The 18,484-nt window shown below is 37.5% G+C and overlaps 1 protein-coding gene across 2 annotated transcripts in view; it reads right to left on the bottom strand.

Annotated features, from left to right (window-relative positions):
• Positions 1–18,405, bottom strand: part of LOC145978393 (non-homologous end-joining factor 1-like) — a 42,871-nt gene extending 24,466 nt beyond the window's left edge. For both annotated transcript variants that reach the window (XR_014440689.1, XM_083111008.1), the window contains exons 1-5: positions 18,038–18,405; positions 13,447–13,641; positions 10,165–10,303; positions 5,877–6,030; positions 2,847–2,961 (exon numbers count right to left, since the gene is read on the bottom strand). Coding sequence is in view for 1 of the 2 variants with exons in the window: in XM_083111008.1 (XP_082967134.1) it covers positions 2,847–2,961; positions 5,877–6,030; positions 10,165–10,303; positions 13,447–13,641; positions 18,038–18,202 (768 nt within the window). In the remaining variant the exon portion in view is untranslated. The remainder of the gene's footprint in view (positions 1–2,846; positions 2,962–5,876; positions 6,031–10,164; positions 10,304–13,446; positions 13,642–18,037) is intronic.
• Between the last annotated feature and the right edge of the window lie 79 nt (positions 18,406–18,484).

Here is an 18,484-nt window from a genome sequence, read left to right as displayed (position 1 = left end):
ACAGTATCAAGGTCATGACATCATACCAGAATGAAGAACAAACCACATCCAGCAGGAGTAACTGTCAGGGGAAGTGGAAGCTGTCTGATAGGAATGTCAGTATATTGAAGAGGATTGTGTGCCAAAAATGCAAAATCACCGCTGAATTGAATAGACATTTGACTGAACGTGTTTCTACCAAAACCATCCACTGAGAACTTCATAGGGCCAACATCCATGGCAGGGTTGCTATGCCGAAACCCTTGTTCACTAGCACCAATGACAAAAAATGGCAACCAAAAGTTGGTTGATTGGTGCCAGCAGTGCAAATCATGTATGTTAGATGACCTGAAATGCGTCGTGTTCTTGGATGAGTTCACCTTCACTGTTTTTACGACATCTGGAAGAATGTACAACCTTGGTGACAATGAAGTTCGACCAGAAAGGAATACGTGATTAAATGCACAGAGGCATAGGCGGTGGAATGGGTGACCCGCAGAAGTGACGCATGTGTGTAAGAGGAGGCGTGTGAGCAGGCAAGAATCGTGATCCCAGCATGTTGCACCCAAGGTCACGTAAAGAACGAAAACGGGGAACTATATGCGTGACATTGAACTTCGACCAGGCACCAGACCCATACGGAAAATTCCAGATAGTGGCGCATTCGACGGAAGCATGACGTCACGGACACGATAAGGGAGTCCGTCGTATATAAGCGCGTGCTGTGCACCGAGGAACCGCAGTGCATCATCACCATGGCCAGGGGCAAACCTATTGACAACACCGTGAGGAGAAGAGTGGTGGAGTTGCAACGGGATGGACTCAGTGAACGGGAAATAGGGCGCCAACTGAACTTACCCAAGTCAACCGTCCACTGCATCATCAAACACCACCAAAATACGGGTACTACAGAGCCAGGTAAGGCCCCCGGTCGAATACGCCTGCTGAGTGTGCGTGACCTACGGATATTTAGGCGCTATATCCAGACCAACAATCATGTTTCTGTGGCCGAGTTACGACTGTGGACTCGAGAACGCTTTCACATTGAAGTGTCAACCAGAACCATTCGCCGTTACCTACAGCGATGCGGTTACCGAGTGTACAAGGCAAAACGTAAACCCTTCCTTTCCATGTTGAACAAAGGCAATCGACTACGGTGGGCACGAATGTACCGGGGATGGACATTTCGGCAGTGGAACAGGGCTTTGTGGACGGACGAATCCATTTTCAATGTTGTGTACGGAAAAATACGGAAAACAGTCATTTGTCGGAAGGAGGAACAGAATGTTATGCACGTCGGGTACAGAAACCTGTGTCAGTGATGGTATGGGGATGCATGACGGCATCTGGGGTTGGCCCAATACACGTCTGTGAGGGCATTGTGAATGCACACGCCTATACACGCATACTGGAGCGGCATATTCCCACAATGCGAAGGCACCTGTTCCACAGGCGGCGTCTCATCTTTCAACACGACAATGCCAGGCCTCATACACCGCGGCTGACAAGAGAATGGTTGACTCACCATCACGTGCGAACTCTGCCATGGCCACCATCGAGTCCCGACCTCTCGCCCATTGAGAATGTGTGGCGTGTTCTTAAGCGACGTGTGCAACAGAGGGGACCCACGACAGTGGCTGCTCTTATCGCTTGCCTGCAGGAGGAATGGCACCGCATCGATGTGGAATACCTTGAACGACCCGTCCGCTGCATGCCCAGATGCATTGCCACAGTTATTCGCCGACGGATTGGCGTCACACCATGGTAAACAGGATCCCCTCTAACAGTGGTCGAACTTCAATGTCACGTGTAGATGGACGATTTTTTTTATTTTGTGTGGACACCATACATTGCTGCGTTGCAGCGGAAATTTATGTTTTCCTTTGTTCCATGTAGCCTGCTGAATAAAATATGTTCAGCATATGCATGTGTTCTCCTTCTTTCACAACGCACTCCTATATTTGTGACTGGTCGAACTTCATTGTCACTAAGGTTGTACTACATGGGGAGAAGTCCATCCGAAGCATACCAACCAGACTACTTAAGAGTCCAGAGTGAAACTTGGGGGTGGATCTGTGATGGTGCGGGGTGCAATGGCAGTCCTTGGAACCATAGATCGTTCTAGAGGGACATGTCACTGCCAAGGACTATAGGGCCATTCTGGAGGACTATCTGCAATGATACACACTGCTAAACAGGTCACAGAGTGGTTTGATGAGCATGAACGTGAGGCTGAACATCTGCCATGGCCCGCCCAGTTGCCGGACCTGAACATTATTGAGCCCTTATGGGGTCTTTCAGTGGATCGCATGTGTCGACGTTTCCCTCCACCAACAACATGTCGTGAACTAATTGGTGTGCTTCAGGAGGAATAGCTGCAAATCCCTCTCAACACTCTGCAGGACCTCTATCGGTACTTCCCAAGACATGTTGCTGCTGTCCTGGCGGCCCAACACCATACTAATACTAATAAGGGTTAGCATCTTCATTCCAGGTGTTTCAGTTTCAATGTCTACCATCTCCATGTAATATCTGCTAAAAGGAACTCTAAATAAAATAGTGAGCAAGCACAAAAATTTTCACACGATTATTGCCAGATAACCATAATTTGAAGTGAGCATTTTGTGATGGAAGACAACATGGAAAATAATGATAAAATAATAGGTTCCTTATTTCTTACAAAATGTAACTTGTATTAAAATTTTGAGGAAATTAGAAAATGTTGCTCTTTATTAATATGTTTTTGTTTCTACATACAAAACATACGAATGTTAGTTCATGTTAAGAAGACATTTTAATCATGAACATAATCCAGATTTTTTCATTATCTAATTTTTACCATTTAAAATAAATGAAATAATACTCACAAATACAATGCCTTTCTTTTCCTCCATCTTTAATGATCTTTGTGGCAAACTGATGATTTCTTTCTTAGGAACTACGGATTCTTTATCATCTAATTCCAAGTTGTTACAGACTGGGCTACAATTGAGAAAAACTTCATTATTGGAAAACATTGACAATATGAAATGCAATTCCAGCAGAAATGAAAGACTAAACAATTCAATTAAAGTATCCATGTTACAAAATATAAAAAAGAAGTTAAAAATTGTACTTACGTATGTGAGTATATGTTCCTACCGTAAAACAACGTTTCAGAGATAGACTATCTCCTTCTTCAGGTTCATATAAAAAAACTAGGTACTTGGCATAGTACTGCATCAAAAATGTAATATGAGGATTGTGGTTAAGGGTTGGTTAGGATACATTTAAAAATATTGTTTTTGCTATTAGAAGTACATAAAAAGCATGTCGTTCCCTAAAAAGACTTGTACTATAGACCTATTCACAGGTAAAAAGTTAAAAAAGTTAAAAATCTAAAAATCCTGCATGAATCACTATGCTACTTGCAGGTTTAGCCATTCCTACCCAACTTTTTTACCTGTGAATAGGTCTATAGTACAAGTCTTTTTAGGGAACGACACGCTTTTTATGTACTTCTAATAGCAAAAACATAATATTTTTAAATGTATCCTAACCAACCCTTAACCACAATCCTCATATTATATTTTTGACGCAGTACTATGCCAATTACCTAGTTTTTTTATATGAACCTGAAGAAGGAGATAGTCTATCTCTGAAACGTCGTTCTACGGTAGGAACATATACTCACATATGTAAGTACAATTTTTAACTTTCCTTTTTTATATTTTGGATTTGTGAGTAACACGCGACTAACCTACAAAATGTATCCATGTTAGCTATGTAATGATGAAAAAAGTGTGACTGCATCTTTGTCAAAAATTAATTTTAAAAAGTTTGTTGTAAGTCCACTGGTCAGATAAGCTAATCATATTTTGTAGGGATGGACTGATTAGAATTTTTTACATATACTAATATTGAAAACTGATCTGATGCAATTACAATATTCCTTGAAGAATATGAATACTTCATATACCTTTTTAATTAATGAATATAATCAGGTATCTGTAATACATTTTGCATTAAAAAAGAAACTTCTGCACTTTCAGACTTTTACATAACCAAGGCCATATATTTGTATCAACAAAAATAATAAAAAAATATTGCAATTTTACTGATAAATCAACATGTATGTAATGTATTGGCAGATACCAATTAACCTGTTCCATCTCTGCAATCTGTATGGATCCTATGGAATGAAATAAAAAATCATAAGTAAAACAAAAATTATGCATGTCCAAGTTTAATAGTATGATTCCTAAAAAATAATAAATTTTCATGAAACTTACTCTGTTTTATCCATACATCAGGCATACTTTGTATTATGGGAGGATAACTTGTCTCTTAATTACATTCATTCAACTTTATTGCTACTTTTAGATGCCATCTCTAGGACTGACTGAATATATTCCTCTTGTCCCTTGAGAAAATTGGGGCATCAACGAAAGTTAGCTATCTGGTCCTGCTGACAGTCATCCCCTTATTTTGCACTAACTAATAATTATCTCCATGGTGATCACTTAATTTTACACATCAAGAGAAGGTGATCCCCTTCTTTTAGAAACTTATTTCACTTACAGATATTTAGGGAGAAAGCGACCTATGAGGGAGCTTTCACACGGACAGCAACATGACATGTGTGTCACTCATACTGGACTGCTTGCTCAATAGCTTGTATTGTGTCACCTTGGTGTTTGTCATTTATGTGCAGTCTTTACAGACTGTTGTCACTTGCTCCTTCAGTGTGTAAGCTCCCTTACTGTTATATGTCAAGGGGAAAGATAAATATTTTAGCCTTGTTTCCAGCTTAATCAGCTCAGGCTGGCATATTTGGTCTTTTACACAATAGTTTCACTATTTCAGTCTTTATCAAGTAAGTAACAAAGATGCTAAGTCAGGTATTCCCACACTTACTTCTTTCAGTAAGATCTTGTCAATATAAAAACAAAAGGCAGCTCCAAATATTAACATAGAGATTTTTATAAACAAGATGATATAAGAACATGAAAATTTATATTAAAACAGCACACACACATACGAAAGGAACAATATTAATATCCAAATACAGTATAACCTTATTAAGTTTATATGGACCAATGTTCAAGCTGGGGAAGGGGATGTCATCCCCATATCTATCTCTAAGACTCTACTAAGCATCCTCCTCCCCACCTAGGAATTTCCATTTCGAGCATTGATATTGAAGCTGCAACTAAACACTTAAAATGCAGTAAATGTACTCCACAAAAATTTTAAAGTGGTGTGTATTATTGGGACCATCAAAAGTTAAATACAGGGTGATTCATATTTCCCTCCAGGGTTCCTAACATTTATAGTACAAGAAATATAACACAGCAAAATGGTGCATATCAGTATATAAAGAACATCTCCAAGCTTGGTATGTACCTTACAGGTGCTCGATATGTGCACCCCTGGTGACTCTACAGACACCATTACTGAAATCAAGTTCCTGCCACGCACATACCAACATATCACAATCAATATCAGCTACAGCATGTGTGATCCTTCCTCACAGTTGTGGTAAATCTTGTCTTGTCTGTAGATGCTTCTGTTCGATATTTCGTACGAAATCTCCATTGTACCATCACAACCGACTAACATTTAGCGATTATAAGATGCGGAATGCTTTGTGTTCGCTAGAGCACACCATGTTTGCATTAACTGCATTATACTGGCACCTAGTGGTTAAAACTACAATTACGTGATAAGGCCTATTATGAGTGCAAACTTGGAGAGATTCTTTATGTACTGATATGCACCCTTTGCTGTGTGCATTATAGTTCTTGTACCATACACATTCAAAACTAAGGAACAAATTATGAATCACCCTGTACATAATGCAATAAATGTAAAATCCAAGTTCAATTGTACAAGTATGATAACAAAGAACAACAAACCTTTCCTTAAAATCCGACAACTTCTTCCTAATATCAGCATACAAAGGTTGTGCTATGCTATGAAAGGCTTTCACAGGTGTTCCCATATTTGATAGCTTTATTTGTGCTTTTTCTTTGAAGTCTGTCTCCTTAAATTCTTGAGTTTCAACATTTTCTGGTGAAAAGAGAAGTTATGTTTAACAAAATATACTGACTTTTAAAAAAGCATTTGAACAAAGAAAATATCATGAACTAGAGAATATAAAACAGTAAAGTGGCAATAAACATGCAAAAGCACAGTACTATTGAAGTGTTTGCTTCAAATCATCTTGGAGGGGGAAAAACATCACAGTGAGTTTGCCATAAACACACACATGGACAGTATGCATAAATGTACATTTCTAGATAAAAAAAATAGCCTCACCACTATGCATCAAGATAAATAACATAGAAAGGGTACTATACAGAGGCATAAACATTCCTATGATTGAGTCTCAATGTCTATAAATATAAACATATGCATACTGGTATATGAGTTGGTGTTTTAAGTCAACTTTATGCACAGTAAGGCTAGTCGGGACTGGACCTACAGTTTAAAGTGGGATCTGAACCACTATGTGCCTTCACCGGGTATCGAACCCGGGACCCCTTATTACAAGGTGATGCCACTACCACTGTCCCATTGGGGAGGCTTATACTGATATATGATGATGATGATGATGATATAAGATCTAATAAGTTCAAAGTTAAGTTTCAAAGCTTGAAACATGAATAAAACTATTATTTCAAGATTAATAGTACGTATTCAAAATAAGACACACCAGTTCAATGTAGCAGCATGGCAAATTAATATGAGTATCTAGTAAGTGTCAGGGTTCGGTCAAATATCATTAGGCTGGTCTCGCAATATACTAAAATAATGATAGTACATAATATATCACAAAATCCTGGGAAGACAATATAATATCATAGGAAATTTACAGAGTATTTCATATGGTGAGACCAAAATATGTACGTTGTCGTTTTCCCTCTCTATGTTCAAGATAAGGCCAATTCCATGAAATATTTGAAATTTCTTATTGTTTAATGAAGATTCCCTACATTATCTACACTTTAGTTCAATTTTCCATATTCTACATTGCCTTTTTGTCTATGTTGGCTAATCCTAATAATGAGAATGAAATCAGTGGAGGACACTCATAAACAAATACCTACATCCAGGCTTCGATTTATCCTGGAACCTTCAATAGAATGATTTTATGAGTTAACCATGCTCCACCAAAAACTCATATCTTGCACGTGTGCAAAAGTTTGCCATAGGAGATGAAAGGATAAATTTTGGATAAGGAAGACAAGGATGAAGTAGGCAGGATTTCATCAAAGGGGTGGGGGGGTTATTCCTAAAACTTTCTCCAAATTTACATTACCATTGTTTTATTATACGAGGCTTGTCCGGAAAGTAAAGATACAAACCAAAAATAAGATATAAAAGAAATGTATTGCTCGCAACTAAAGTTACACTTGATGCACTGATACAGAGGCTATGTCTCCACATAAGTGCCACCATTGTCCAAACATTTGTTCAGATGGGGAACAAGTTTTTGTATCCCTGAATCGTAGAAATCCGCCGCCTGCATCTGGAACCAAGTTGTGACTTCTTCCCTGACTTCATCGTCGTCGGCAAAGTGTTTTCCACCAAGATTTTTCTTCAGGTACAGGAACAGGTGGTAATCGCTGGGTGCAAGGTCGGCGCTGTATGGCAGATGGTGAAGGACCTCCCATTAAAACTGTGCAAGCAGATCCTTGGTGACATTCGCTGCATTGGGGCGGGCGTTGTCATGAATAAAGTGGATTCCACTTGACAACATGCCTCTTTCTTTGTTTTGAATTGCACGTCGGAGATGTTTCACAGTCTGGCAGTAGGTTTCGGCATTAATCTTTCTTCCAGGCAGCATGAATTCCACCAGCAGGATGCCGTGGCGATCCTAGAAAACGGTTGCCATCAGCTTGCAGGTTGAAATTGACGTTTTGAATTTTTTGGCTTTTGGAGAATGGGTATGGCGCCACTGCAGTGACTGCTGCACGTCGACCTTTACTGAAGGCACGGCACCATTTCAACACATTTTGACGATTCATTACGTTCCCGTACACAGTCACAATTTCTCAATGGATATCCGATGGACGCTTTCCTTGTGCCTGCAAAAACCTGATCACGTCGCGCACTTCACACTTGGCGGGATTCGGTATCGCCGCTGCCATTTCCAACGCGGGTTCCTTGCACAAGACTCAGCGCAGCACCGACGACTCACTCCTAATCCTCGTTGTATGGATCACGGTTACTGCCAGTGTTGCCAACTTTGGTACACATTCTTCCCCTAACGTGCAAATGTGTTTGTATCTTTACTTTCCGGACAAGCCTCATACTTGAATTAAATAATAATACTCAAAATTAATTAATAATACTTATAATTAATTAGTTGAATTACTACTAATAATACTACTAATACCACTACTAATATGATGTAGTAGAGATCTACATAAATATAGTATTTATGAAAGCAATAGAACAAAATTACTTTCTAGTCACTTGATTTTTAACAAATTCTAGGGAGCATTTTTTTGTTTCTTTGTCACAAAATAATTGTCTAGTCAACGACGTGAGACATTTTAAGTGTGAAGAAAATCCATAAAAACAAGAAAATATATTTAAATAAATTGAAATAATCAAAGTATGGAACTCATCCAAGGAGCTGTGGTGGTCTGGTCTGTAGGGCATCTGACAACCACGTGGGAGATCCAGGTTCAATTCCCGGGATTGGTTGGAATTTTTCCAGCTTTGTCCCCAATAATTCACACCTGGATTGTCTCGCTGTTCTTACCAACAAAGCATTTCTAAATAGTTAAGGTTATTGTCATCTGAATTCAGAAATTCAAACGTACCATGCAATGGTAAACAATGGGAAGGTGGACTGGTGACTGTGTATTCTTGTCCGCCTAGCCTTTGTCTATACATTAGCCACTTACAACGAACCAAGAACTTTCTTCAGTTAATGCTCATTGTTCAAACAAAAAGATACATGTTCATTGAACATTCTTGCAGCTGAGATACAAAACAACTTTTCCTTTCTCTTTAAATCATAGTAGTTATCCTCATATTTTATTTTCAAGGCATTCGCTCTGAAAGACGCGTGTGCTTGGAATGCTGTGCTTTTTCCATGCTGCATGGGAATAATAATTCAAATTATAATAATAGTAATAATAATTATTATTAGTACTAGCAGTAGTAGTATTGTCACAGATCTTTGACTGTGATAAATTGGCTATTTTAATTTTTTCCACAGCATTTTTCATAACATTTCAAAAGCTCAAGGGGAGGGGTTAAACCCCATAACCCACCCTTGCATATGCCACTGATTGAAGAACAGGTTAGGAAAGAAAATGTTAGGAAAAAGGGGAATAAAATAGAGGGAAAAGGAGGGGATAAGAAGCATAAGAACTATAAAAGAAAGCTAAATAATGTTAAATGGGTTAAGGAAAGCAACATATTTTTGATCCGATCGGATAAGGTGAAAAAAATGGAGACTGGGGGCTGAGTTTGGAACCGGGAAACGTCCTGCATTCTGCAAGAAGGCAAACATGATACCTCACCGGCGAGCGTGTAGTCGCTTGTGTGTTTTCTAATGTTTCAAGTTTTAAAGTTTTTATCTTTGACTTTTTACGCCTTTGGTAGCTTTACAAAGAAAGGAATGTGGGTATGGGAGTTTTATCAGGAATGGGCAAGTTGTTAGGAAACTTTTTTCACCATAGTAACACCTATCACCTTACTCCTTGTTTTACTTCATTTGATGTGGCTATGAAGCAATTTCGCTAGCCAAGGAGATAACCTGAGGAAGGGAGCAGTTGAATCACGAAACGTAGTTTGGCTTACTGTACACACTCACAAACCATAAGTAAACTATATTTGGTATTTTTAAATACTCCACCAAAAACTCCCACACTCACACAGGCATACATACACATTTTTTTTACTCCTGATATTGATAACATTTAAATATTATGTTTAGGTGTAAGAGTGTCACAATTTTGAAGCAATCTTTAATAGTTTGATACATTTCACGTTTTTTAAATAGTCACAAAAAGAATGAAAGATAATGTCGGTTACAACAAATGGTTACATTTACGAACTGCTAATGAACAATAACTGATCAAAAAAAGGTTAACATTTATTCTCCTGGAAGCTGAACTTGACTAAATTTATTGAAAAATATGTATAAGCATGCTGAAGAATGTAAATGTCAAGGTTACTTACTGCGAGTCAATACAGCACCCTCCATTTTGTACTGAGCTATTTCTTTGTCTTTTTTTCTTAGCTGGGTGAACAGCACTTTCTCTCTTTCCTGCAATTCTTGAACCATGAAAATTAATGGAAGAGTCAACTCTTCAAAAACCTGTAAAGGAGAGCGTGACTTATCATGATATAATGGTCTTCTTCGAATTACTGACACAATGACAACTGATCACTTGGACAGTTTTTATTAAACATTGGAATATTAAAACAAACAATGAAGATGATTAACATATACAAGAAATCAAAACTACCTCTGTCCACCATTTATCCTCACCATCACAATTAACACCGAAATCAATAAGTTTCAGTATTTGAAAGGCAAATGATGGATGCAGCAATCCAATAATATATTTTCCTTCCTTAAACATAGAACTATGTAAAACATGATCAATTTACATGCTATACAGAGACCACAAGGAAAAGAACCTTCAGCCAAAAGTTTCCGCGCACCTTTCCCTCCATCGGTTCAACTCTGGCCATAAGAAAGCATGCTCCACTGTCCCTCCCCTCCATGTGGGAATACGATGCACAGGAGTCACAGGTCTGCAAAGGCTCTTTTGCCTGTGGTCTCACTATATATCCACATCTGATCAGGGGCGGTCCGTGACTTTTACAGAAAGGGAAGCACATATCGTAAGACATTTTAAAAAGCATTATTATTATTATTATTAATACCATCTTTATGAATTCTTCTATCACTAGATTGTAGAATTCATCTTCTGCATTTTCATTTCAGTTCTAGCAGCTTCTCAATTACTGTCCTTGGGTATTTCTTAGGGATGTGCAGGATCACGAAAAGTTGGGACTGGGATCGGGAAAAAATTTTCTGTCCCGATTCCGACTTCGGGATCCCGAGCAGTCAAAAAATATGGAATGGTCACTTTAAAAAGTCGTTAATACTCGAAGTTTTCTGCATTGTAAGTTTCTGGAACATATCGGAAATTGTTAGTTTTTAGTCCAGAAATGCAAAAACAATCACTTAAAATGAAAATGATAGTAGAATTAGAGATTTCCAGAGCTTCGGTAAATTGCGAATTTTTCCCGTCCCGAATGTTGTGATTTTAAAAAATTTCCATCCTGACCTGAAAAATTCTGTCCTGCACACCCCTAGTATTTCTACATTAACTGTGAATTCAGTGAAATAATGAAAAGATCATTCGTTCAGCACTAGCACTAGGCACGGGAATTGTTTAAACAACTAAACTTAACTGGAACAATTCAAAAAGCATTCCTTCAAGCAAAAGAAAGGTTTGTGTTCTCCTATCGAGATATATTAATCTGAGGAATAAGCGACTCTTAACTTAGTTCACTTCTGTGATGAGCCATGCCAATCAAAGAATAGAAAATGTCTTCAGGAATTTTTATTGCATTCATTTTATCAACTAACTGTAAACACTTTAATTTATTTTTTTGATTCATTATCTACAGTTGGGGCTGTTGATCTTCTTGCAAGTTTATTCTCTGCAAATGTTGTCAGGAGAATTTCAGCGTGGATTTGAGTTTGCCGATGACGCTGTGATGTTTAAGTAAATTGTTCATATCATCGAAACCTGAACTGCTCCACACCCCCTTTTCATTTGAACTCGGATGGTAGAGTGGTAACATTGTCGCCTTGAAATGAAGGGATACAGAGTTCGATACCTGGTGGAGGCACATAAAGGTTTGGATCCAACTTTAAACTGTAGGTGCAGCCCCGATTAGCCTGTCTACGCATGAAGTGGGCTTAGGAGCAGAACTCATTTGAAAATTGGACCCAACCAACAGTAGAATTTTAATGCTCTTCGCAACCACATCATTCCACATTAGTCTGGATTAAAATGTTGAACACTTTTTTCCTCTATTATACCAAGTATAGTCTAAATCGGACATTGATCTACCACCAGAAATAACCCCTCTCTTCTCTTCAAACCTTCTTGATCTCAAGCCCTGGACGAAGAGTGTTTCCACAACCCACCATTAGCTAGATGCTCCAAGACCCGGAATGAGTTCTGTGGATTCATTCCTTTCGAGTCAATTGAACCGCACTGATTTGGTCAACTGTTAAGTATGATTTTTAAACCTACGTTTTTTAAATACAAATTGCAGAAATAACACACATGAAATTTACTGGGATAACTGACAACACAGAATTCACTGTAAATGAAGAAAAAATATTGCAAAATAATTTATTTTAGGTGGATTTAGTTCGAAAAAACTGAGAGGCTTGAATGAGTGGCAGTCATGCGTTCCCTATGCCGAAGATTTACGAAGAATGCCGAATGATCCCTTCCCTTTGCCGAGGGTGAGCGACATGGACACTGATGGTCGTCTGCTATGACGAGGACACACGTCTCGCGGTTTTTACAATAGCCCTTAGAAGTAGATATACGACTACATAAGAATAGTTTGAATGAAACTAAAAATAAATTGACCACATAAACACAGTTAATACTTCTGCTTTGTAAGGGAATGACTCATGGAATAACCAACCTCCCATGCATCTGATAATGCTAGTGTCAAAGACCAAAGTTTGAGCCAACATGCAAACAAATGTACACAAGCAACATTTTGAATACATTATTTTAATACTCTCGCACACGAACTACTGATGTAGATAAATGCACCCAGAATAAGCAAAATTACACAAAAAACATTTTGAATACATCAAATGGCTGTGTGCACATATACATTTTCAAACATTGCTATACTTCCTTATGATTTAGCACACACAGACAGTGGCGGCAATTAGGGGGGTAGCTGCCCCCCTGCTTTTTGCTACTTTTACCCCCACACTATGCTAAACCTTATCTACGAGGGAAAGAAAACTGTCTTTGCCCCTGCAGTTTTGGCACCTTGCCCCCCTAGTTTTGGAACCCAATTGCCGACACTGCACACAGAAGATGTAGAAATTTAAGCAAAACGTACAGGTTTAACCAGGACTTGCAACCATGGAGTCTGGCACAGTGCCCTTGCACTACCAACTGAGCTAATAAGCTGGCTCTGGTCTCATCTCATTTTTCACTTCCGCTGGGAGATCCTGGGCACTGTCAATATCATCAGTGCTTTGAAGGGCACATATTTTCTTGCATAATCACTAACAGAAACAACTCCACACATGTACAACAATGGAAGTGTAAAACCAGATGGGACTCGAGTTACCTTGGTAGCTCAGTGGATAGAGCAATGGAATGATATGCCTGGTCAGGTTTGCATTTTTCATATCAATTTCTATTGCTCTATTTGACAAAGAATATTGGTACTTGCCGATTTTGGTTCCATGAGTTTGAGACGAAATTCATACTGAAATAAAACTCCTGACAAATCTGACTTTAATTTTAGAATGAGATAGTCATCTTCTTCTGCAACTTCTTTATGAATTTTCTTTCCCTCCCCACTCAACAAAGACTGCACATATTCAAACAAGTGTTCTGGTGAAGCCTCGACAACAGGGTTCAATTTCTGTAAGATCAGATACATATATTAATGTTAAACATATGCAATGCATACAGTGTCTCAGTTCTAGACTAGACTGAGGATTTATGTGCAAATGCATGTTTATATTGAAACACTCATGTTTTCTCATGACAAAAAGCAGTACATAAAGCACATACAGGCAATAAAAAAAATGTAATGTTCCTAACATGAAATTTGTTACTGTTATGTCATGGTATGTGATGTTAGAGATCTTTCTCAAAATAGACTAGGATATACATACAAATGTAGGAGACTGTTGTGAATCTTGAAAAATCTTAATTGAACATTGCCACATGAATTGCTGCATGTAGTTTTCATGTTACATTTTCAATAAAAATTGATAACTTCACACACTGCACCTTATTTGCATACCAATTATTACTTTTACAGTAGAATTGTTTTTGTAATTGCTGTTCATGTTTATTTTATTTTGCACATTTTTAGGCATAAAAATCTGCAGGCTTCTCATGTTGTACTTATTTGATAATAATCTGTGCTGTCTGTACAAAATATTGAATGAACATTACTGTTGTATTCTGTTAAACAAGACTTTCATAAAAGTGCAACTTCAATTTTTTTGTTGGTAGAGAGGATCGCAATTTAATACTATAGGGCTCATGTTTCACAGTAAGTTTTTGACTGATTGATTGATTTGGTGTTATAGTCCACTATGCACAGTAAGGCTAATCGGGACTGGACCTACAGTTTAAAGTGGGATCCGAACCATTATGTGCCTCCACCGATGTTTCACAGTAAGAAACAGTGACTTGAGCACAATATTCCAATGCAAAATACTCACCAATAACATGAGAAGCATGCAAAATAATGGCTACCCATGTTCACATTTCAAATTTTATGATTGTTACATTATTCAGCAAGAAGAGAAGCAGGCTAAACTTCTCTTTGCTAGATGCTAATCTTGCAATTAAGCATGCACTTGTTCTACATCGTATAAATTCTCTACACAAATAATGCACACAATACAAAGGTACCTACAATGAATATTAACCACATCTTTCTCACAAAATGATTTCTCTGTCCTCCCCCCACATACAGAGATATACATTGTGTATTTTTGCTGTTGGTACAGTGCCAGGATTAACATATTTTCCAATGGCCATTGCTGGATCCATTCACAGGAATTATACCATTTAGGTTTAGCATTTTTAGTATATTTATGGTTTGAGTAGATTAGAATTATTTATCTTGTAGTCTACGGTAATTACAAGCATAAAAACACAGTTTTTCGTTGGGACATTTCAGGAGAACACACGCTCCCTTCATCAGACATTTATTGTTAGTTGTATTAAATATAGTTATAACAATTGTACAATGGACCTTGTCAATGTTACATTGTTGTAATATAACAACCTAACTGTGAAAAACAAGCAGTGTGTTTTATTATTTCAGATAAAAAAATTTGATCACATTATTTTTTATTTAAAAATTATGAATTCCAAATATCATCAGGCAATTCAAAATCATCATTGCTTTCACAGAGTTCCTTGATGTTTTCCGTTACATTAAATTTTAAAAATGGTGGCTTACTCAAATTCTGAAAAAGAAAACTCCATAGTGGGTCTATGTTACCATTTTCATTATTTAATTTATTCATATTCTTTATTTCCGTTGACCCATGTCCATAGGTATGGAAATCATCATATAACAATACATACATTAATAAAATATTAATACAATTTTAGACAAGGATTACAGTAATGATTTTAAAGAACTAGTACATGAAGGAAATCCAAATACACTAATAAAATATTAAAAATTATAGAAAAGAATTACAGCAATGATTTGAAGAACTTCTACATGAAGGAAATCCAAATAAAGAAGAACACACTATGGAACTGAAATTACATACAATATTTAAGTCGAGCACAATAATAAGCGAAGAAAATGTATATGGTAGATAGTACTAAAAATAAATCTCTGATGAAATATTTCTTTGGTAAAAATGTCATAACCGGGAAATGGATTTCTTCAAATTTCAGGAGAAAGTACTTACGGAATTGAGTTTCTGTGTAATTTCGGAAGGTCGTAGAAGTGTTTTCTCGCATTTTTCAATGTATTTGGCCACTAAATCATGTATTTTTCTATAATAATGTCCGTCTGATGCACGAAAGCTGTTGCTTGCATTTCCATCCATGTACTTGAACAGGATGTTCTGAGCATCTGATGACGTAATCCCCGGCAAGTGTTTCCAAATGCACAGTTTTTTCATTATATTGCCTAACCTAACCTTAGCATGATGGTGCATGGGGCTATCGTGAATGGTTTTTGGGGCTATTCGTGGATGGTCATACTATACCGAATGGTTTTTGGGGCTATGCGGGAATTTTCTGTTAAGAAGGTTGAAACACTGCTTTGCCATTTGAAACACAACGCATATGATAGTTTTACCATTTATTTTTCTTTTCGGTAACGGTCCAGATCGTTTTATGATTTTTTCCAAATTCTCCTAGCAGAAAGAGTAATTATTGTAGAATGTTGGAAATCATTGTCATATGAAATTTGAACCTTCCTTAAAGTAATGAGCACTGTTTAAATTCGAAAAAAAAAGTTATGTTGAAAAAACCACTTAAAAATCACCTCATGCAAGCACGCGTGCTTCCCATGGACGAGCTTTTCTCCATTGACAAGCGACAGTACGTATCGTAGACTAGTGGGAATGAATGTAGAAGTAAATCGGAACCTTAGTAGAATGCATTTAAGGACTTTATTTGGTATCAGTTAGTTATATCGAAGACACATTTCTTCCTTTCTACAGAAGAAACTACTTATGGAAATGAGTTTCACCAAGCTTTCCAACGTTCGTCGAGGTATTTTCTTTCATCGTGGAACATATTTGACCGGGAAATCATGTATTTTTCAAGAGAAATATCTCACCGACGCACAATTGCCATTGCTTATTGTTTCTTGCTAATTCGCTTTGGTTACACACAATATGACTCATGTTGGCTATCGTCAGCTGATATCCAGTGTTTCCAAACTTACTAACCGAAAAATGCCGCACAAACTATTCACAGAAGGTTTTTAAGCAAAAATTGATCCACAAACCATTCACGGAAGGTTAGGTTAGGTTCAGTTAGGTTAGGCAAACATAGACAATTAAATAAAAAAAAACCCACTCACACGTCATCTTGTAAAACTACCGCATGGTTGCTACACTAACAGGGGGTTACGTAATCGAACGCACGGAACATTTAATTCAAGTAGTCGACGGTAATGGTGGCAAGAGCTATCGTGCATCGGAGATACATTAATGTCGAAAAATACATGATTTACAGGCCAAATAAGTTGAATGAAGGGAGAAAACACTTCCACGAGCTTCCAAAAGTCTACAAAAACTTAGTTCCGTAAGTAGTTTCAGTAAATATGTGATATCGCCCGAATGGATTTCTTCAAATTTACAGGAGAAACTACTTACTGAAATCAGTTTCTGTAGCATTGTCGAAGTTCTTCGAGGTATTTTCTTTCGCGGAAACTGAAAACTTCACCATAGAATGATGCAGACCAAGAAATAATCACTTTTTATGTAAGGAACTTGCATTTTCTGTAAAGCGACAACATTATGCCATTGTTTCCACTATGTACCTGCAGATGACGCGAGCGTCGAAAGTCACACGGTCTCGCCAGTGTTTCCAAACGTGCCTTTTTTTTATGAGAATTTTTTTTTTAACTATGCTTACCTAACCTAACCTTGCCGGAAATGGTCCGTGGGGCTATCGTGAATGGTTTTTGAGGCTATCCGTCAATGGTTTTTGGGGCTATCCGTCAATGGTTCATGGGGCTATCGTGAATGGTTTTTGGGGCTATCGTGAATGTTTTTTTAGGGGTGTTCTGGCGATATCGCACAATTAGCATAGTTTCTCCTGTAAATTTGAAGAAATGTGTTTTCACTATACCATACTGTTACCAAAAATTGTGTTTGTTTTTGTATAAAAAGCATAATGGCACCTTGAACTATGTTCCGCAATACACAATTGGTAAGTACGAACCATGCAAAACACAAAATATCCGATTTGAATGTGTCTCAGATATAACGAACTGTTACCCTTTATTTTAATGCTAAGAGAACCAAACCTGACCTGCCTAACCTAACCACGAAAGCATAATTGAACCACATCTTATGTAATCGCTAAAACTCTGCAGTATGTGTTAACAGACGTAAATCGAAATCGAACCATGTAAACGTTGCATTCGTAGGATGATGAAATCGCAATAAAACAAAAGGAACTTGGGCCAGCTTATGTATTATTATCAATTTGTAGTAGAGATTCTTGGTTTACTATATTACTTTTATCCATTACTTGTAGTGTGAACCCTTACTCAAACATACGGTACACATATGACGTAAAAAAAAAAAGCTTACTTGACATCTCTCGAGAAGTTGTTCCATACGCAGTTCTTCAATCCATACATTAAGCAAATCTGAGAGGTAGAATTTACATACATTATTGGTCAATACTTTCTTGTATAAAAATAATTTGGACGGTGTTGAAAACAGTTCCCAATTTGCAGTCGAAGAATCACACATTTTGAACTTATGACACTACCTATCCTAATGCATTCAAGGATTTTTTTTTTAAAAAAAGTACAGGTAGCTAACATATACTGTTTCTAAATTTTGATGCATGGTGTTGCATTTTATGCCTCTCTTAATTAAAGCCCGTTTTAGAAATTACAAAGCTGGCCAAACTTTAACAAACAACAGATGCGTGTTTTGTTTTGATACTTCCGTTTTTCCTTCTGCTACGGTCGGAAGTGTCAGTCAGTACAGTGTCTATCACGTATGCTACTTGTTAAAGTACTTAAGAAG

This window comes from Lepisma saccharinum, chromosome 24 (assembly GCF_977018435.1).
Source record: "Lepisma saccharinum chromosome 24, izLepSacc3.1, whole genome shotgun sequence".
In the NCBI taxonomy this organism is placed as follows: Eukaryota; Metazoa; Arthropoda; class Insecta; order Zygentoma; family Lepismatidae; genus Lepisma; species Lepisma saccharinum.
The sequence above is the reverse complement of the archived record's forward strand: the minus strand, read 5'-3'. Positions and strand labels throughout refer to the sequence as shown.